The sequence below is a fragment of the Rhinoraja longicauda genome, chromosome 4 (assembly GCF_053455715.1).
Source record: "Rhinoraja longicauda isolate Sanriku21f chromosome 4, sRhiLon1.1, whole genome shotgun sequence".
In the NCBI taxonomy this organism is placed as follows: domain Eukaryota; kingdom Metazoa; phylum Chordata; class Chondrichthyes; order Rajiformes; family Arhynchobatidae; genus Rhinoraja; species Rhinoraja longicauda.
Genome location: NC_135956.1, coordinates 46,482,134 through 46,504,545, shown reverse-complemented (window position 1 = coordinate 46,504,545; position 22,412 = coordinate 46,482,134). Strand labels below are relative to the sequence as shown.

Here is a 22,412-nt window from a genome sequence, read left to right as displayed (position 1 = left end):
GGGAAAATCAGGTTGGTAATGGACCCCAGGAAAGGGAGTTTGTGGAGTGCCTCCGAGATGGATTCTTAGAACAGCTTGTACTGGAGCCTACCAGGGAGAAGGCAATTCTGGATTTAGTGTTGTGTAATGAACCTGATCTGATAAGGGAACTCAAGGTAAAAGAGCCGTTAGGAGGCAGTGATCATAATATGATAAGATTTACTCTACAACTTGAGAGGGAGATGGAAAAATCGGAAGTGTCAGTATTACAGTATAGCAAAGGGGATTACAGAGGCATGAGCTGGCCAGATTTGACTGGAAGGAGGCCCTAGCAGGGAAGACGGTGGAACAGCAACGGCAGGTATTCCTGGGAATAATGCAGAAGTTGCAGGATCAATTTATCCCAAAGAGGAGGAAAGATTCTAAGGGGAATAAGAGGCACCCATGGCTGACAAGGGAAGTCAAGGACAGCATAAAAATAAACTAGAAGAAGTATAACATAGCAAAGAAGAGTGGGAAGCCAGAGGATTGGGACGCTTTTAAAGAGCAACAGAAGATAACTCAAAAGGCAATATGGGGAGAAAAGATGAGGTACGAGGGTAAGCTACCCAATAATATAAAGGGGGATAGTAAAAGCTTTTTAGGTATGCGAGGAGGAAAAAAATAGTCGAGGCAAATGTGGGTCCCTTGAAGACAGAAGCAGGGGAATTTATTATGGGGAACAAGGAAATGGCAGATGAGTTGAACCGGTACTTTGGATCTGTCTTCACTAAGGAAGATACAAACAATCTCCCAGATGTTCTAGTGGCCAGAGATCCTAGGGTGATGGAGGAACTGAAGGAAATTCACATTAGGCAGGAAATGGTGTTGGGTAGACTGATGGGACTGAAGGCTGATAAATCCCCAGGGCCTGATGGTCTGCATCCCAGGGTACTTAAGGAAGTGGCTCTAGAAATCCTGGACGCATTAGTGATCATTTTCCAATGTTCTATAGATTCAGGATCAGTTCCTGTGGATTGGAGGGTAGCTAATGCTATCCCACTTTTTAAGAAAGGAGGGAGAGAGAAAATGGGAAATTATAGACCAGTTCGTCTGATATCAGTGGTGGGGAAGATGCTGGAATCAATTATAAAAGACGAAATTGCGGAGCATTTGGATAGCAGTAACAGGATCGTTCCGAGTCAGCATGGATTTACGAAGGGGAAATCATGCTTGACTAATGTAACTAGGAAAATTGACTGGGGAGAGCCGGTGGATGTAGTGTACCTTGAGTTTCAGAAAGCCTTTGACAAGGTCCCACATAGGAGATTAGTGGGCAAAATTACAGCACATGGTATTGGGGGTAGGGTACTGACATGGATAGAAAATTTGTTGGCAGACAGAAAGCAAAGAGTGGGGCTAAATGGGTCCCTTTCAGAATGGCAGGCAGTGACTAGTGGGGTACCGCAAGGCTCGGTGCTTGGACCGCAGCTATTTACAATATACATTAATGACTTGGATGAAGGGATTAAAAGTACCATTAGCAAATTTGCAGATGATACAAAGCTGGGTGGCAGTGTGAACTGTGAGGAAGATGCTATGAGGTTGCATGGTGACTTGGACAGGTTGTGTGAATGGGCGGATGCATGGCAGATGCAGTTTAATGTGGATAAGTGTGAGGTTATCCACTTTGGTGGTAAGAATAGGAAGTTAGGAAAAGGGGACGTACAACGAGATCTGGGTGTCCTAGTGCATCAGTCACTGAAAGGAAGTATGCAGGTACAGCAGGCAGTGAAGAAAGCCAATGGAATGTTGGCCGTCATAACAAGTGGAGTTGAGTATAGGAGCAAAGAAGTCCTTCTGCAGTTGTACAGGGCCCTAGTGAGACCGCACCTGGAGTACTGTGTGCACTTTTGGTCTCCAAATTTGAGGAAGGATATTCTTGCTATTGAGGGCGTGCAGCATAGGTTTACTAGGTTAATTCCCGGAATGGCGGGACTGTCATATGTTGAAAGACTGAAGCGACTAGGCTTGTATACACTGAAACTTAGATGGATGAGAGGGGATCTTATCGAAACATATAAGATTATTAAGGGATTGGACAACGTTAGAGGCAGGAAACATGTTCCCAATGTTAGGGGAGTACAGAACCAGGGGCCACAGTTTAAGAATAAGGGGTAGTCAGAGAGTTGTAAATCTGTGGAATTCTCTGCCTCAGAAGGCAGTGGAGGCCAATTCTCTGAATGCATTCAAGAGAGAGCTAGATAGAGCTCTTAAGGATAGCGGAGTCAGGGGGTATGGGGAGAAGGCAGGAACGAGGTACTGATTGAGAATGATCAGCCATGATCACAATGAATGGTGGTGCTGGCTCGAAGGGCCGAATGGCCTACTCCTGCACCTATTGTCTATTGTCTAACTGAATGTATATACAAACATGTCAAATAGAACATGGCTGCTATTAAATATTCAGGATACCTTCCAAATGCTGAGATATTAAGAATGTCTGCATTTGTGGTTTTTCTTCTTCGTAAATTGGGCTATGCTTAAACATGAGACACAAAAATGTGCAGATGCCAAAACATTGACCAAAAAACAAAGTTCGGGAGGAAATCTGTGGGGTCAGATAGCATCTATGTTGGGAATTGACTTTGGGTCAGGACCCTTTTTCAGACTGATTGGAGTATTCGGGGAGAGAGCTGGAGAGAAGGGGTAGGAAGGGTCAAAATCTGGCAAGTGATAGATGGATACAAATGAGGTGGGGGGGGGGGACAATGATTGGCAGATGTGTGCTGTATGTGACAAAGGCTTGAGGTGAAAGAGTGTCAGATATGAAAGGAAGAGTGAAATTTAAAGCCTGAGGGTGTTCCAATGGAGATAATCAGAGAAGAGTCAACATTAATTTTATTTCCACATCAGTTTCTTAAAAATTAGAAAGAGATGAACAAATAACACAGGCAGTTCACTATAAAACAATATTGAGTTCCTTAATAAACTCATGTCATAGAATTGCATTATAAAGACCATGGTGTTTACAGGGGAAAGGGGTTAGGTAGGGGCTGAGCGTTTAGGACTCGCAATAACAAAGTTACTTTTCTCTGCAGGATTTTTAAAAATAAAGGTGTTTTTACTGCTAGCTAAAAATACTAAAGGCTATATGTTACATTGTTTAAACGAGTATTGTTGCACGTGTCAATAGAAGCAATTGCTTCTCAATTTCAATAGCCACCCAGTTAAAATAGCAGCTGTGTCTTAGGAGATAATTGTGTCCGATTACTGTGGGGATGTTACATGGAAATAGTTTTCTCCCCATACTGTTTAAATCCAAGACAGCTCTTTTTCTGCTTGTCAATTTCCAAAGTAGCTTTAAAGCGGTTCACTAGTTCTCAAAATGAAATTGTGTTCATATCAATTAAACCTGTGTAGTGCAAATAGCATTCATCAGTCACTTTATATCCAATTGGTATTATGGATACACATATTACAACAGAATTACCGATAAGCTTAATTGTCACACTGACATTTCCCTCACACCATAGAATAATAGCAGTACAAAGGGCAATTCATACTTGCTCAAATATTCGTTTTTGCATTTCCAGTTCCATATTTCTCACTGTGATGTCCTGAATTAATGCAGCAGTTTCCTTGTCCCGGAGAGAAATCTTAAACCAAAATGAGAGACAGGTTTATGTATAACCATAAAGTCAACAAGTACACAAACATGCAAGGTACGGAGAAGCTTGAAGAGAACCCTTGGTGGGGTGGGATGGGGACTGAGTCTAGGTTTCTGCTTACTTACATGCAGAACGGTTTGAGGGGCCAAATGGCCTACTCCTGCTGCTGATTTATAATGTTCTTCTTTGGTGAATACCCTGGCATAAATTTATTTGAAGTCTACAATACCAGTAATACTTGGGAGAATAAAAAGGTTCATTCAAGTGCCATGTCACATCATTATTGAATATTGGACCCTCAAAGGCAGCAGGAAAATAAGCCTACGTTTGATTTTAGTTTTGGTTTAGGTTTAGAGATATAATAATAATAATAATAATACATTTTATTTATATAGCGCTTTTCATATACTCAAAGACGCTTTACAGAGATTTTGAGAACATAGGGAAATTAATAAATAGATAAATAAGTAAATAAATAAATGAACAGAGAAAGGAGACAGTAGGTGAGGTGACCTTCAGTGGTTGAAGGCAGTACTGAACAGGTGAGACTTCAGCGATGTTTTGAATGTGGTGAGTGTGGGGGAGTCTCTAACGGTTTGGGGTAGTGAGTTCCATAGGGTGGGAGCAGCGATGGAGAAAGCCCTGTCCCCCCAGGATCTGAGTTTAGTCCGGATGTGGGGGGATAGGAGATTGGCAGCGGCAGAGCGGAGGGTGCAGGTGGGAGTGTGCCTGTGGAGGAGGTCGGTCAGGTAGGATGGGGCCAGGTTATGGAGGGCTTTGTAGGTGGAAACAGGCCCTTTGGCCTAGTGAGTCCACACTGCCCAATAATTACCTTTCACACTAGTTCTATCCTACACACTAGGGACAATTTACAAATGCCAATGAACCTACAAACCAGCAGGACTTTGGAATGTGGGAGCAAACCAGAACACAGGGAGAATGTACAAACTCCCTACAGACAGCACCCCTGGTCAGGATCAAAACTATGTCTCTGGTGCTGTGAGGCAGCTACTGTACAGCTGCGCCACTGTGCCGCCCTGTTATTCTGTGGTTAAGACTCCACTTCTCCACTGGCTACAGATTTGGAACGGCAAAGTCAGCTCACACTTACTCGAGAACTATCCACTGGGTCTCAAAATAAAAGGAGTGGGAAATTGCTCTTACAGCTCTTGATGGCTGGTTATGGAGCAGCAAATGCAATATGGCAAACTGCCAGGCAGTGTCTGTATAGTCAGGCATCAAGAATTGTGGTGCGGGAGAGGGTTGCAGTTGCCTTGCAAGGCTTTACAATGAGATCACCAACAGATGCTGCAGGTCAATGTTAACTCATTGTTTTCACACAAATAAAGAGAGAAGAGAACCACACAGACCTTTCTATCAATCTCATCGTCAAGCCGTCTCAATTCAGTTTTCTGTTGTTCTTGTTGATATTTCAGGAAGCGCTTTTCTGCTGCATCCAACACTTGAAGTTCTTTTATCTTCATTTCACGGTTCACAGCAGCAAGTCTTCAAAGGGAGAAATATCATATTTAATAAAGAGAAACACTAGCTTTGCAGCCAGGTAGAACATGCACTTTGATTGGTTACATGTCTTTCACAGAGGTATGTTCATTCATTGACACCAAGTAGTGAGAACTTGCCATATCAAAAAACTAAACAATCTACTTAAGTGTTACACTTTGCACAGTGTTTGGAATTCTCACTTCTCATTTAGAAGATAGCGAGGGACATTTCAGGGACTATTTGATTACAAGCATACACCTTCACTCTCAGTGCAGTGCTGAAGTATGCTGCGTTTTCAGAGCTATTGCTTTTGGGTGAGATATTGACCCGAGGCTTCATCCACCTTCTCACATGCATGCAAAACATCCCCCAGGACAGTGTGACGAGACTGCATGAGGGTGAGTGGGGAGATTCCTTTAGTGACCTTTAGTTTAGTTTAGTTCAGATATACAGCACGGAAACAGGCCCTTCAGCCCACTGGGTCCGCACCGACCAGCAATCCCCGCATATTAACACTATCCTACACACACGAGGGACAATTTACACTTATACAAAGCCAATTAACCTACAAACCTGTACGTCTTTGTGGTGTGGGAGGAAACCGAAGATCTCGGAGAAAACCCACGTGGTCACGGGGAGAACTGACCAACATTTTATTCCAAAACATCATCTAGTTGTTTGTTGCTGTTTATCGGAATTTACAGTGCATAAATCCACTGTCACATCTCTTTCATTACACTTCAAAGGTGTTTTCAATTGGTTGTGAAGTGCATTGGGACCCACACAGAATGAGAAAGGTTGAAGTTGTACAACTACAAGTTCTTTTCACTGATTTGCTTTTATAGCTGATTTTCCATGATTAATGAAATAAGAACAACTTAGGTAAAATCATTATGTCAAACCTATCGTTTAAAGCATACCAACTCCTTAGAGAACAAGATTTCATCAGCGATATAATCTGACTGCATAGGATTCAAACGCACTCACTTCCACAACTTCCCCACCCCCTGCGTCACTGAAATGCTGGGCTAGTTTATGGATTGTTGTCCAGAATGGGACACAAACACAGGTACTTGTACCAGGAGGCTCTGAACCAAAGTTGGCATTCAGAGCGGAAAGGATCTACACACCACAAAAGGTTGACACTGTGGGGCAGCAGTAGTGTTCCAGTGATCTGGGTTCACTATTGACCTCTAGTTTTGTCTGTGTAAAGTTTGTCAGACCTTGTGACCTTCTAGGTTTTCCCAGCACAGTCCAGTTTTTTCCCACATCCCAAAGACATGCAAGTAGTTTGGTTAATTGCCCACTGCAAGTGACCCCTCTGAGTGTGCGTGGTAGGCAAATCAGAACGAGAGAATGAGCTGCAGGACATGCAGAGGAATGGGAATGTTCCCTAACATGATAACACTCAATGCGTCAAATGGACTCCTATGTGATGAGGAAATATGACACGAGAACCACACAATAATTTTGGCAAAGAAATAAATAAAGAGACAAGCAAGAAATTTGAGGAGAAAAGTAATTTGCGAGAAAGCAGATCGCAAACATTATTATAGAATGGAAATCGGTGCAATTGCTGACTGTAAACGATATTGGTGTTGAGAACAGGGTTGTGGTCTGTCCATGCACAAAACGTTGCCATCCACATTGCAGGCTTACTTGCAAAGAATGTCTATTCAGGTGAGGTGTCGAGAGCAAAGCCACATGCCAGCATCGATCAGATCGTGGAAGATTGTGAAAGGAGGAAAATTATGGAAAATAAATCCACCACACCTAAGTTAGGCTTTATAGGCCAACTTTTTAAATGCTGCTTCATGTTTATTCCAATGCAGCGGTGGAGGCAGATGCAATAGTGGCATTTAAGAGGCTTTTGGATACGCACATGGAGATACAAGGTTGGGGGGGGGGGGGGGGAAGGTATGGATTATGTGCAGGCAGATGTTCGGCCAGACATTGGGGATTGAGGAACTGTTTCTGTGCTGTACTGTTCTAACTTCATTTCAGCACTGTTAAAGGAAACATTTTACAGAAAGTCATTTTTCTTGGTGCTAAAGCATAGATTGACACCAAGTCTGACTGCAAAAAAAAAATTCAGTCAGCTATTTGAGTCTGTGACAGCATCTGTTGTATAACAGTGGTGAGTATAGTGGAATATAATGGACAGAAGGTGAGCAATAAACTTAACATAATGCTCTATGGTCGAGATAAAATTAAAGTAAATACATCAATGGCATCACATTTAATTTCTAGTGGATAGCAATGTAACAAACCATTAAAAATATACATCTAGAAGAGTTTCCCTTAAGGCAATTAACACATATCTTGGCTGACGTTTTGATCATTTGGGATTATTCCAAACTGAAAATGCCAGTGCAAATTACCTCATTCTCTGTTCCACAAGCTTCTGTTCCTCTTCAAGAAGGATCTTTCTCCTCTGCTCCTCAGCTTCCTGCAGTAACTCCTGCTGCCGATACCAGGCAGCGTTCTCAGCCTGCCTCCTGACACTCTCCGCCTCAAGTTCATGTGCCAATTGCCTAGCAGACCATGACACCAAAAATGAATACAATAGAGTGAGGTTTCCACAAAGGCCTATTAACAAACAAACGTACAAAAATAATTTCTCATCTGCAGATAGGGGAAATAAAACCCCTTGAGCAGCACCACCACTGGACTGGATCATAGATGATCTGTACCTTACCTTTCTTTGTTCGCCTGTATCGCCAATCCACAACACAGTCACCCACAACAAAGATATCAGCCTCCGTTTTAAAATATACTTACTTTCCAAACTGAGTAAACCTAACTAAATTAGATTAGATTAGATCACCTCTTGACTTTTAAAACTCAAAGGAATTTAAGCCTAGTCTATTGCATGGTACCAATTGGGCCTGGTGTAGGTGAGTGTAGAATCTTGAGGAAGTTATTAAGTATTGGTAACAGGAAGGATAAATGGGAAATAACAGTACCGTGTGAACTGGCAATGGGCTGAATGGCCTTCAAGGGCAGAAGGAAATATGGAAATAAATGTGGATGTCATGAAGCACTTCATCACACTTGGGTGAAAATCTGGAATTCTCCTACAAACAGCCATTAGATTTACAGCAGGAATCAGCAGAATGCTTCAAAACATTCTGATTGTTTTTCATTCAGCAAGGGTATTGAAGATTATGAAAGCAAGGTGAGCAGATGGAATGACAGTACAGATGAGCCATCACTTATCTGACTAGCAAATAAAAGCTCAAGGAGCTGAAATGCTTACTATTGATGTTATACGGACACTCTCAAAGCTAAATGAAATCCATACATCGACATTTTCTAGATCCCATGATCTAAAATGCAACCAAATGTGCGAACAATGAGAAGGCAGATCTCTCCAGTGCTGTTCATTACAAATGCTATGGTCATCCCAGGTGTACACCACACAACTGCAGCAACTATACATTTATTACAAATGGGAAGAATCTTTCTTTAATAAACATAACGAGATAGCGATGAATGAAGCAACTGATTTACCAGCTAAGTCATAAGTGACAGCTTTGGCAATTGATAATTACACCTTTTTGAATCATAAATCAAGCTTTTGATAACAAGAGAAGGAACTGGTAACTTTAAACTTAGTTCCAAATTAGTGCAAAACAAACAATGCCTTAATCACAGTCCTGTCATATGCAAATACTCTTCAATTTTGACTATTTCTTTTTTTTTAAAAGTAATAAATTTAACCTGGATGATTTTGTGGGTGCGCCTTCACTACAATTGCAGCCACAAACAAAAGTTTCAGTTTGTTTTAATGGTATAGATTCGTAAGGCGATATATTGCAAAACAGGGAAAGGGAGCAGTGGTAGAGTAGCAGCCTTACAGCACCAGAAACTGCGGTTTGATCCTGACCATGGATCCTGACTGTATGGAGTTTGTATGTTTTCCGTGATTGCATGGGCTCCAGGTGCTGCAGTCTCCTCTCACATTCCAATGACATGCAGGTTTGTAGTTCGATTGGCTTCCATAAATTGTCCCTAGTGTGTAGGATAGAACTAGGGTACGGATGATCGGACTCAGTGGGCCAAAGAGCCTGTATCCTCGTTGTATCTCTAAACTAAACTAAACTAACTAAATTACAGTTATCTGAAGATGGGGAATCATACTAGTATTACTTTGACTGTAACACTCAAACGATGCACGTTTAACAACCAGGTCAAATTATCTTTACACTAATATTTAATGTCTAACAGATGACTATTTTAACCAACTTATGCACAAGCAATTAAACTGCACAAAAGGGATAACTTTCTTCTTTTAAATGTAATTGTCATGTTTACCTTTCCTTTAAATAGTTCAACTCTTCTTGCCAGATCCTTTCTCTTTCTTGAGTCTGATAGTTAACAATAAATTTTGGATATTTGTTAAATATTGGATACTGCCCCTTGGTTAATGGTAAAAAATCATCCAGCATTCGCTTGGGATGGACATCCTCAGGTGTGGAATCCATAAGATGGTACGCTTCCTTGATCACTGCCGCAAGGTCCAAGTTATTGCGGTGATGGAAGAAATTCTAAATGAGATAGAAGATTGTTTGCATTTTCAGGTTCAAGTTAAAACTTCCACTACATCTCTTCTCACTCTCAAGCCCTTTCATATGTAATCATATTAAAAAATGTGCTTGCATTCTTGCAGTACCCTTCACATCCTTTCTACACATTTAAAATTACTTTTGAAGCCTGTTCATCATTATAAAATGTGGCAGCCGATTAGGGAACAACCATTTCCAATACACAGAAGGGTGATATGGGAGAATACACTTTTGGAATGTTGCATCAGTGATAAACATTAGCTAAGGCACCAGGTGTAACCGCATATATCCATTCAAGAGGCCAGGCGGGTCAGTGTAATTTACTCGTCAAGGATGACACCCAGGCAATGTCCTATTCCCTCAATACTAGACTGGAGTATCAGTCTGGATTTCTGTGGTCCAATGTCAGAATTAAGGCTTGAACCCACAACTTTCAGACTCAGAGGCAACAATGTTACCCACTGCTCCCTGCTTGGCTCATTGAACAGGATTACAAACAACTATTCTGAAAACTAGTGCTGAATGGGCATAAAAGAGATGAAGGGAATAAGGATGCGGAGGGATAGCAGGTCATGTTGGAAAGAGCACAGGGGAGGGCGCGTGCATCTGTTGAAGGGTCATGTTTCATCACAAAAACCAGTTAAAAAATATATTTACCATCTACAGTGAAGCATATTTATTGGTATGGAAAATAACATGCTCTCTATTTAACTATCAAGAGTTCAAAATGCCTTTTACACTCACCTCAAGGTCTTCCTTTATATTGCAATGGAGCAGTGGAGATCGAGAACAAATTAAATAGGCTGCTACTGCCATCAACAGGAAGGACGGGTGATTGGAAAAAATATTATCAAATAGCATCAGCCATTCGCTTCTTGTTAGTACCTCCGAAAACAACGTCTCAAGAAGTGGCCAGGCATATGACTGTCAACAGAAGCAAGATCAGCAATCTTAAAACATTGTTCAAATGCACAACTGAAAAAGTTTTTATTCCATTGAGATGTCACATTTCAGAACTCTTTAGTTCTCAACAACATGAAGACAATACATTAAAAATGGAACCACTTACACTGATTTGGTATTGAAACGAAAGGGTACATTCTGGGGTAAATATATAAAATGAACTGGAAATTGGATCATTCTGCTTAGTACTGGATCATGGAGTATCATTGAAATTGGTAGTTGTACTTGTATATTGGAAAAGAAAATTCTAAGATGAGTTTCTACCTTTCATCTGTAAACATAGAGAAATAAATCTGGACATATAGAAGATTTCGACCAAATCACTTGTAAAACAAAAGGTTTCATTTTTAACACTAAATTCCTGCCCTGCTCTGCTCTTGCGACCATGGGAAGAGCTGTTGTTATGTGTAACTCTGAAAAATATCAAGTTAATCTGGGATTTGAATCTAGGTAAATTTCTATAAGTTAAGGGAAGTTTCTTTCTGTGCTACTATGTCTGACATGGGATTGCCCTACACCCCAGCTTCTGAACTAGAAATAAATCAGAAAGACAACACAATATAAATAAAGGCAACTTGTAAATCAAGATTACTTAGCTGCTTAGCTACCTGTGAAGTAATGTTATAGTTCACCAAATGCTGGAGCAGTTCCTTGTCATGGTGAGCCAGAGTGTTCTCAATCATGCCCAGAAGGTTTATTGGAGGGTTTGGAAAATATTCAAACCAATGCTGGCACCAGTTTACTAAAAAAAAAAAAATGAACAGTTTAAACACGCTTATATCAAAACTTTTCTTTAAATTAAGAGTTTTTGTAACTAATTAAGCTCTTCCTCTTTTACTTACCTACTACTGTAGCAACAACTTCAAACCCAATCAACTGGTTGTTCTGAAAGAGTTTCACAAATGGGAACGCTAGGAGTGGAAGGTAAGACACCTCACTAAAGATGGTTGACCAATGAGTCATGGCTGACAGCACCCTGATTGTCAAAAATGTTGCAATAAGTAAAAATATATATTTTCTTTCCTTTGCATTGATTTGCTTTGCAATGTATGTGGTTCTCTGAAACATATTATCTATATCACCTTGGAAAATAGACCAAGCTCCTCCTATCTCAATTATAATGATCAAATCAATTCAACCTATGTAATACAGTTCAAACTTTTCATGAAAAGGATATATTTTTTTTTAATTGTAAAAGTAAAAATAAAATCTGCTTGCAACACAAGTAAAATTTATTTTGAATCTGTGGGTAAGTTATGATAGCACAGAGAGAAATGCATCTCTAGTCGCTCTTGATAAAGGATTGAGTATTATTAATGTTATACTTAACTTCAGTGAATGGCCATGCCCATGCACTACCTTAAATCTAGCATCTTATCCAAAGCGTTCCCTATCACTTGATATGCAATTTCGCCATCCATAACTTGATAGTGGGTTGTCTCGGGAACTGCATCCCATCTCAATTTATAATCCATGGGCGGGAAGAGTTTGGATACCTAAATTCATCTGTTCTATTTTTCACTCAAATGTATGGCCTTTAAAATATCCATTCAATCAGTTCAATCTGAATCTGAACTGAACCTACACATGATAATGATTTCTTCCTCAACCGTAGGTAAAATATAAAGTATCCCACATATTCATTTGCTTAATATTTTCATGCATTCCACCCGAGTTTTCTTTACTTCTGTATATAGACCAGCACACATACAAACCTGTACCCAACATTTACTAATGTTCACAATCAAACATCATGGGGATGGCCTCAGTTATGTTTAATGGTGAACCTTCAACACTGTAATTATTTTTTTGTTATTGTAAGCCTAGGTAGCATGTTACTTCCTCACAGGCCAATCTGTCAGCTGTAGCCTTTATTAAGATAACTCAATTAACGGTGACCACATAATGAAGTCTCGGAAGAGTCCTTGATTCCCTTAGAGCAAATGATGTTTATTGCCATTTCTTTCGGGATGCCTTGTGAATAACTCGCATGTTATTGATCCTATTTTCTGCTATTATGCATTCAGGTACAGCACGCAGTACCTTCATAACGAAAGTGGCCTTCATAACGAAAGGATTTAAGTACAAGAGCAAAGAGGTCCTTCTGCAGTTGTTCAGGACCCTGGTGAGACCACATCTGGAGTATTGTGTGCAGTTTTGGTCTCCTAATTTGAGAAAGGACATTCTTGCTATTGAGGGAGTGCAGCGTGTCATGAGGTTAATTCCCGGGATGGCGGGACTGTCATATGATGAAAGAATGGAACGACTGGGCTTGTATTCACTGGAATTTAGATGGATGAGAGGGAATCTTATAGAAACATATAAAATTATTAAAGGATTGGACACATTTAAGAATAATCTTTCTAGATGCAGGAAACATGTTCCTGATGTTGGAGGAGTCCAGAACCAGGGGCCACAGTTTAAGAATAAGGGGTAGGCCATTTAGAACTAAGATGAGGAAAAACGTTTTCACCCAGAGAGTTGTGAATGTGTGGAATTCTCTGCCTCAGAAGGCAGTGGAGACCGATTCACTGGATGCATTCAAAAGAGAGTTAGATAGAGCTCTTGGGGCTAGTGGAATCAAGGGATATGGGGAGAAGGCAGGAATGGGGTACTGATTGTGGATGATCAGCCACGATCACATTGAATGGTGGTGCTAGCTCAAAGGGCCGAATGACCTACTCCTGCACCTATTTTCTATGCATCTATGTATTTCTCCCTAGAACTGACAAAGCTACTATTTTGGGGATTAGCATAAATCTTTAAATATTTAAATCAAGTAAGTATTTCAAAAATCAAGCAGTGCGTGCAAAAAGGACATTGCTGTGAGGCATTGAATGTTAGTAAGTGCGATGTTTTTAAGTATATTTGTAGCAAGATACTTTAATTAAAAAAAGCAATTTTGAAACACACCGTTGAAGAATTCTTAGAAGCTTTCGACTTTTTATGGGATATTTTTCGTGTATGCCTAGATAGGCAGGATGTGTCCCCTTGTCAGTGAGGCTACTGAAAGATGCATGGTTCTCGGGCAGCTGCAGTAGAGCACGCCAAATAAACATCCTGTAATGTAAAATCAAAGATATAAAACATCAACTTATAACAGAATTAAAAATAACAGAATTTGAAAACTGGCCAACTACACAAAAACAGGCCAAATGGTATTTATGCTCCACACAAAACCTCTGCCACCACTTTTCATTTCATCTACTAACAAAACCATCTTTAATATAAAAACAGAAAATGCTGAAAATGTTCAGCAGGTCAGATGGCATCTGTGGGAATAAAACACTGAGTTAACGTTTCAGGACCTGCAATGCATTATCAGCATTTTCTGTTTTCATTTTAGATTTCCAGCATCTGCACTTGTTTTTTCAAAACCATCTACACATTACTCTCTCATGTGCTTATCCAGCTCCCAATTAACCACATTTATTCTCTGTGCTTCAATTACTCCTTGTTACACAGTGTCCCCATCTCATCAGTCGCTGATTTTAATAGAGACCCTATACTTAGTTAAGTTCCTTCTTATGCCCACTGTAAATATGAAGTGTTTGAATTTTCATAAGTTTAAATTACATTGTACCATATTACCCAGTCATGGGTTAATTGGCCAAGGAAATTTTAATTTTTAAAAGCTAAAATCGTATCATACAGAACAAAGAGACAGGCTTGATTTCCTTGCTGCCAGCCTATCTCAAGTAGGGGGGGGGGGGGGGTTATAGTAGAAAGACTACAAATAGCACTGCATCACCAGCAAAAGGGGAAAACAAAACATCAGCTAGTGTTCTCATTAGATCTCCAATTTCTGGTGGAAATTGCACAACAAATGCACAGGAATTGAGTAGAGATGGTAGCAACACTTCTATGAACATACAAACAATGCCATTTTGGGCAGGATTACATCTTCCCCCTAAATGTACAATCATTATAACCACATGGCTATTTTCAGGAGATCTAGCTGCAAATATTAAATTATGTTATAGATATTTTCTATCAGTTCAGTAGCACACCTGTACTTTTCTGGATATTCTCCAAATTCCTTCAACATAGCCCGGAGCCGCTTTTTATTAAGACCGAGTGGAAGTTCGTTCTAAAATATTGTAGAGAGAATAAATCATTAATTATCTGTCAAAAATGAAAAATGTTAATATTTGATTGTTAACTATTCACTATGAAGAAAACAATGGTTCAAGACTGTACATTTAACTCACAACAAGTAAAAGGTTTCTTTTCAATCAATATTCCCTTAGAGTTTAGTAAATTGATGGGATCGCTGGTTGGCGCCGAAGGGCCTGTTTCCGCGCTGTATCTCTAAACTAAACTAATTAGCTTCTCCCCAAAGTTTGTTGAAAAAAAATTTTCAACTTTGGATCAATTACATTAAACCACAGTTCTGCACCATTCCTGCCCAACCTAATTAGTCACTCTGGTCTCTTACCTCTTTGTCCTCCAAGACTGTGCCCGATGGTTTGAGGATCCTCGCCTTGGTTTCTTTCCCAACTGACTTTCCCCTCCAAGATCTTTCTACTTTTCCAGATGTCACTCTCATTTTCAGGCCAGATGGAACACTCACATTTTTAAAATGCTCAGTCTTCTCCCTGTCTGCAACAATTTTAACCAGTGGGGGAGGCGGCTTGAGAAAATAAAGGTAATTGACATGAAATTTAGCTTGCATGGGGGTCTTTCCAAAGTTTGGTAATAACAATAATAAAGGAAATAGAATTACAGCCTTTTAAAACTTAAGGTGCTTCAGGATACCTTATTTAATTCCTGTGACAAAGCTCTGACACTGTAAATAGTAAGACTGCCATCCTCCAGGATAGCTGCAATGTAATGTCCATTTGAACTGACTGCTGCCGTGCTGATTCCATTATCAAGGCTTCCAATGTCAAAAAGGAGCTTGCAAGTCTGGATGTTGATAAACCTCATGATGCCATCTTGGCTCAGGGCTCCAACAACCTGCAACATTGGTCAAACAAATCATTTGAAGCAAAAAAAATCAAACAGTGATAATGCACCAAAAAATACATAACACACCAACAATGAAAGAATCCCATTTTGTGGTCAATTAACAACTCACTACTGGATTTGTTCTAATTAAGGACATTAATGTTGACTATAGTTCGTTTTCAAAAAAGTATTTATTTATTATCCTGCTTGAGTAGCTTATAATCCAATGGTATGAACACTGAATTCTCTAATTTTAATAACCTCTAAACACCCCCCCCCTTCCCCTTCTCCCCACACCACCTTTCTTCCCCCCTCCCCTCTACTTCCCTGTGCCCCACTCCAACTTGACCTATTTCCCCCTTCCCCCTCCATCTACATTTCTTCCCCTGGCGTCACAATTCGCACATTTTCAAACCTTACATCTTGTGCCTTTTTTTCTATCTCTGGTCTTTGTCTAACCATCTGTCTATCAAAATTCCCCCTTGCCTATGCTCACCTACTATTTTCCAAGCTTTGTCCTTCCCTCATCTCTTCTGACCTTCTCCCCCCCCCCCCCCCCCGACAATGTCTTAAGAAGGGTCCCAACCTGCAATGTCTCCAATCCAGAGATTTTAGATTTACTTGATAATTATGTTCAAAATCTAGAATTCCACTCAGTCAAACAACTTTTATAATATAAGAAAATAACTGCAGATGCTGGTACAAATCGATTTATTCACAAAATGCTGGAGTAACTCAGCAGGTCAGGCAGCATCCCGGGAGAGAAGGAATGGGTGACGTTTCGGGTCTCGACCCGACCTGAAGAAGGGTGTCTGAAGAAGGGTCTCGACCCGAAACATCACCCATTCCTTCTCTCCCGAGATGCTGCCTGACCTGCTGAGTTACTCCAGCATTTTGTGAATAAAACAACTTTTATAATATTATCATTTTTAATGTTAATTATTCTCCTTGAAACCTCTTTCACCAGTAGCCCAGATTGGTATTTTTGCTCAGATTTCTATTTTTTCGATTTTTCCCCCTATATTTTTGCTCAGTCCACCTATAGTTATTGAATGCAGCATCTAGATCCTGATCACCTTTAGGTGATGCTCCCAATTACCACTTTTTGAAAAGGAACAGCCCATTCATTGCTCATCACTCAGTTCTCGCACAATAGCTATGAACTCTATTAGGTCTTTCTCTGCACCACTCCTTGGATTTTACGTCCCTTTTCTAATTCAGGCAAGGCACAATACACCAGCTGTAAAATCTTAAAGTGGTATCCTCAACAGAACCGAACAGAATTCCACACTCCCATCCCTCCCCACCTCAAATCATCCATCAACTGGTAGTTTACCTGGCTCGATCCACCATCAAAGCTATCAGGGAGAAATTCAAGATGGCGAATTGTTCGCACCTTTGGTGGCATCTGGATTATTCGCTGCAGCTGCCTTGCGTTCAGGCACCAGAGGTGAAGAAAATTTGATTTCCCTCCTGCTACTAAAACTCGACCATCCCTGCAAGCAGTAACGTTTTGATATAAATCTATGCTTTGTGAATCAGGATTGATCACAGGACTCGGACTGCACCAGTGTGGAAGGAAGGAGAAGATGGTACGGCAATCATATTTACTGCACAGGAAGTGCAAGTTTTCTCCCACAGCTCATAGGATAGAATTGCAGAATAAGAAGGTCTCAGGTTTGATCCCAATTTTACATCATTAATTAATCAATGTCAGGTTGCCTGCAATTGCTCTCTATTCAGCCTCAGCTTTTTGACTGAGGGAAGTCATTGAAATAACTAACCAGTATGTCTTGTTGAAGTGTATATGTGAAGATGGTGAATATGAACTGAAAATAGATTTAGATCAAGGACAGGTATGGTGACTCATCTGCGTTCCACTATCCAGAGCCCTGATCTATTTCAATGGAGAAACAAGTTTGGATCCTACTACAAAATTAAACACATCTGAAATTAAAAGCTCATATTACAGTGACAGTGAAACTACCAGACTTGTAAAATCCACCAAGTTCTTCGCGGAAATTTTTTTCCCTCTTTACGTGGTCGAAGTGTGAATTGCCATCACTAATATGGTTTACTCTTATATGATAAAGAAAATCATTAAAGAGGTTATTAGGAAGGGATTACAAATGCCAGTATTACCAGCATGCTGTTCTGCAATGGTGATTACTCAGATGAAGTTTTCAAGGACATCATTAGGAACAATTCGCCAACAAGGGGTTAAATGCTTTTTAAAAATAAACTAAAGCTTATTAAAATATTTTATTAACTTGAAAATGTCAAGCCCATTTCTCCTTCCCTGTATTCCTCTCACTATTCCCACTCTCATTTTTTAAAAACAAATCTATTTCAAAAGAGGTTAACTAGTTGAGCTTTCAGCCATTGGTGAATGATGTTTGATATAGTACAGCGTTTTTCGATTCTGTAAGAGAACTATAATAAAATGTACTTAGTTTAATGTGATTTGCCTAAAATTGCAATTGCCAAAAGACAAACTTAATGCAGCTTCCTCCAGGACAGAGAAATCTCAACGGCTGCAGCACTTAAACAACAACTAAAGGACACGGGTTTAAAGTATTTGCAAAATCATCAGAAAGAGGAGAACATATGAAGTGATTTGAGATCTGGAATGCAGTGCCTAAAAGAATAGTGGGAAGCAAATTCAATGGGAAGTTTCAGAAGAGAATTGGATAAATATTTAGATAGAAGAAAAAATATAAGAGCAATGGAAAAACAGGGGAATGGTATTAATTGCCAGCACAAGTATTATGGGACCTACATCACATACCTCTGTGCTGAGGTATACAACAGGATGGAATTAAAAATATTCCATAAAGTAATCTAATTAGAATGAATTTCTCACCTTAAAATAGATCAAATCAAAATCATGCATAAATCCTACCTGGTAACAGCAAAAGATTTATAATGTATCGGGGATTCGTCTGGCACTGGTAATTGGTACTTGCAATGGAGCGTATCACTTTCCCAGGCAAAGATGGAATCATCTTTAAAGCAACTAAGGATTATGTTACTCAGTGGAAGGAAATAAACCTGGATTACAAAAGAAAACAAATTACAAAACATTTAGGAGGTCTGTGGTTGTGAAACTGAACCACAATGGCAAGACCACAGCACACAGCGACACACATATTGCAATTCATTGCTTAACAATTCATCCTGTTGTATGCACATCATGAGCAATGCAGTAATGTACTGTATTAAACTGCGAGGCATGAAGTCACTGCAATGGAACTTCATAGGCAGAGGTCAGTGCATAAGAGGAATCATCAGATCTCTAATCCTCCATCTGGAATTGTACTTCATAGCATGGTGGTTTAAGGGTAAATCACAACAAAGTTCAAGTTATTCTATTCTTGGAGTAATTAGGAGAACTACGATACACCTGGCAGTCATCTGCATCAAGTGTTTCAGTAAAGTAATGTTAGTTCATAGGTATCTGCAGATATACATGACACTTTTCCTCTTCTGCTATGTGGAATCACGTAAACCCAGAGGAGTAAATGGAGAAACAAGCAAAATCATGCAAGATTACTTACTTCTCTGGAAAATTGAACAACAAAAAGGTAGGTGGTGATAACTAATTACCTTGTCATTGACTCAATTGAAAAATGCAAGAATAATTCGAACATGTGTTATGTAATGAAATCAATAATCACATTCTTGTGATGGATGCATCTGAAGTAAATTAATCCCACTGAAGATGGAATGGTGAAAAGATAGATTTAAACTGAATTTTAAAAGTTAGTTTGAATAGAAAATGGAGTATAGGTATGCAGTCGCACTCCAACAAAGTCATTTGTAGCTATCCAACTGTGTTCTGTGTACTAACCACGGAATGCACTGCAATAATTTACTTAAGATTGTTCATAGATCCTAGGAAAGTTCTTGAATTCCATGCATAATGAATTAGTGTGTGCAAGTGAGAAATATAAAAGTTATTAAACTTGTTTCTATGAGTGCCATTCCCTAAAATATTCTAATGATATTAATCTACTATACTTTATGTACTATACTTTAGTACAAACTCCTGTACTAACCCTTTGAATGCCAACGGACAAGTTTACATTTAGTTTCCTCTTTCGCTGGAATGTGTCCAGGTCCCAGAGTTGAGCTGTATCCACTGAGGTAGTGATAGCATGTCTTCCAGATACATCAACTGAAATGGATGAAACAGTTGATTCGTGTCCCTTCATCCAGCTCACCAGCTCTTTAGTTTCTGCCGTAAGCAAAACAACAATGTGTTGTGTGAAGTGTTTCTTGTACACTATTCAAAAGTCCTGCACCATTACACATTTAGAGTAAAACTACTGGAGTTAATATTTATCATTTATCTAAATGGGCGGCACGGTAGCGCAGCGGTAGAGTTGCTGCTTTACAGCGAATGCAGCGCCGGAGACTCAGGTTCGATCCTGACTACGGGTGCTGCACTGTAAGGAGTTTGGACGTTCTCCCCGTGACCTGCGTGGGTTTTCTCCGAGATCTTCGGTTTCCTCCCACACTCCAAAGACGTACAGGTATGTAGGTTAATTGGCTGGGTAAAATGTAAAAAAATTGTCCCTAGTGGGTGTAGGATAGTGTTAATGTACGGGGATCGCTGGGCGGCACGGACATGGTGGGCCGAAAAGGCCTGTTTCCGGCTGTATATATATGATATGATATGATATGATAAATAACTTGAACATTCACTGGCACATCTGGTCAGCTTGCCATTTTCATGGGAGATATCAAATTGCAAATGGAAGTAAACACAGATGATAACTCAATGCTGCAGCAGTTTACTGATCACTAATTATCAATTGGTACGAGGAAACAAGAGGTACTCATGCTAGTACTGGGAAATGCTAGTGAACAAGAAAACAAATTGTAGTGTGCATGATGGTAACTGATTGTGCCACAATTTTATCACACAGAATTTAATTTCTTCATATTTCCCCATCATTTTTGGACCCTTATATAATTCTGAGAAAGAGAAACAACAGAAATGCAAAGCAAGTAAACCATGTTTTTGTTCATGCATCCCCTGCCCCTCTCCACCCCTTAGATAATTATCTTTCATCATAAGAAGTTTTCATTCATGAGGGTACAATTTCAGGACTGGCAAGTGTATTCTATAACTTCAACTACGTTTCCATTATTTATGTGCAAGCCTCAAAGTGAATGCTGAAACCCATGCAGGACAAATCCCAGCTGAGCCTTGTACACATGCACTTCCCCTCATGATAAATCATTTATGTTTTTCACCATTAATAACAAGGGATCCTGATTTTCTCCCAAATCAATCTTGGATTTTTGAGGTCAACTGTGACAACAGCCATCATCGTCCGTCTGAGATTTAACTAACTAAGAACAGACCAGAATCCATTTGGCTCTGTCACTCATTATACGATGCACATACAATGCAAAAAAAGCTTTTAAAACTTTGAATTCTAGGTTTTATTTATATATTGATCACATTACCCTACCTGAATATTTCATTCAGTTCATCCAATATTTGCATCTTTACTACTTTTATTTAATCACTGAACAGAACCTCCCCTGTCCTTTAATGGCTATAGACATTACGGTACCTGTGTCAAAACATTTCACAGAATAATCTGCTAGAGCGACCAAGTATTCTGTCTTCCTTCGGAGGTTGAAAGCCAATGCTGTACATGCCTGTCCAGTTCGTTGCACCAGTTTAAAGCTAGAGGAACGATAATAAAAGAGAATCAGCATAGTAAATAATCTCCCAATAAGCGCGTTGGCATGAATATATTTAAACAAGAATTTCTAATGACAATGACATGGAGATACTAGTTAAAGAAGTTTTAAGGATCATTTTAAACAAAGGGGAAGCAGAGATAGAAAGCTGCCTGTGAAGGGACAGTTCCATTTAGGGTTGCATGAAAAGACAGAATAAACTACTATCAATGAACATTGCTTTTCTTCAATTAAAGAAAATACTTTAAAGTAATGTACCTATTCCTACTCAGGTCAAAGACGTAGATATTGCCCTGGTGGTCACCAGCAAGAAAAGCTTCGCCTGCAGTATCAAATGCAACATGAAGGAATCGAATGATCTTCGTGGGATAGCCCACCACGTTATGAACAACATTTACTATGATACTGTTGAAAAACAAAAAGGCATGGATTAAGAAAATTTAGTAAAATTAAGTCATAAAATTCTATGACATTCCAATGCTGGTAATCACAGGAATAATAAGCACCTACTGGTAACTAACTGGCCAAACCTAGATTTAATTAGAATTTACTGTTTTAAAGACATTTCATTAAAGAAGCTTTGTTACCATCATAAATTTGAGATCATACTATAGAAATCCAAAAAGTGCTTAGATTTCTGTCTATGAGCTATGGAAACTCTCTGCAACTACTTAAAATTTGGAGTATTGGCACACAGATAGTATCCAAAATACAAATCTTTTGGTCATTGTTGGCTGCAGAGCCTTGTCAAAGGTTCTGAGGGCAGAATATGTTTTTCCACTGGCTGCTGATCTAAATTATAGAAGTTCATCATTAAAGAAACAAAGGATCAAGTTAGAACAGTTCCAGAAGGATAATCATGCATGGGGACTGTTCCAAGTGTAATTTAACAGAAATACTAGGATAAAACCGAGATACAATTTGAACATGGATAAAACAGCTACAGATGCAGAATATGTATTCTAGCTAAAGAGCCATCAAAAAGGATGAATAATCTTCATTTATTCTACAATCATTCTATTCAATAACACCTTAGCAATTTGCCCTTGAAAAATAGATTCTTAATCAATTAAATGTG

The 22,412-nt window shown here is 39.5% G+C and overlaps 1 protein-coding gene across 1 annotated transcript in view; it reads right to left on the bottom strand.

Moving 5' to 3' along the window:
* Positions 1-22,412, bottom strand: part of tbc1d31 (TBC1 domain family, member 31) — a 34,659-nt gene that overhangs the window by 10,287 nt on the left and 1,960 nt on the right. Inside the window, exons 2-17 of the mRNA XM_078397671.1 lie at positions 21,593-21,739; positions 21,202-21,317; positions 19,672-19,850; positions 18,516-18,664; positions 16,950-17,109; positions 15,422-15,622; positions 15,102-15,296; positions 14,674-14,753; positions 13,577-13,723; positions 11,506-11,639; positions 11,272-11,405; positions 10,445-10,624; positions 9,450-9,682; positions 7,514-7,666; positions 5,000-5,135; positions 3,525-3,617 (exon numbers count right to left, since the gene is read on the bottom strand). Coding sequence (XP_078253797.1) covers positions 3,525-3,617; positions 5,000-5,135; positions 7,514-7,666; positions 9,450-9,682; positions 10,445-10,624; positions 11,272-11,405; positions 11,506-11,639; positions 13,577-13,723; positions 14,674-14,753; positions 15,102-15,296; positions 15,422-15,622; positions 16,950-17,109; positions 18,516-18,664; positions 19,672-19,850; positions 21,202-21,317; positions 21,593-21,739 — 2,437 coding nt within the window. The remainder of the gene's footprint in view (positions 1-3,524; positions 3,618-4,999; positions 5,136-7,513; positions 7,667-9,449; positions 9,683-10,444; positions 10,625-11,271; positions 11,406-11,505; positions 11,640-13,576; positions 13,724-14,673; positions 14,754-15,101; positions 15,297-15,421; positions 15,623-16,949; positions 17,110-18,515; positions 18,665-19,671; positions 19,851-21,201; positions 21,318-21,592; positions 21,740-22,412) is intronic.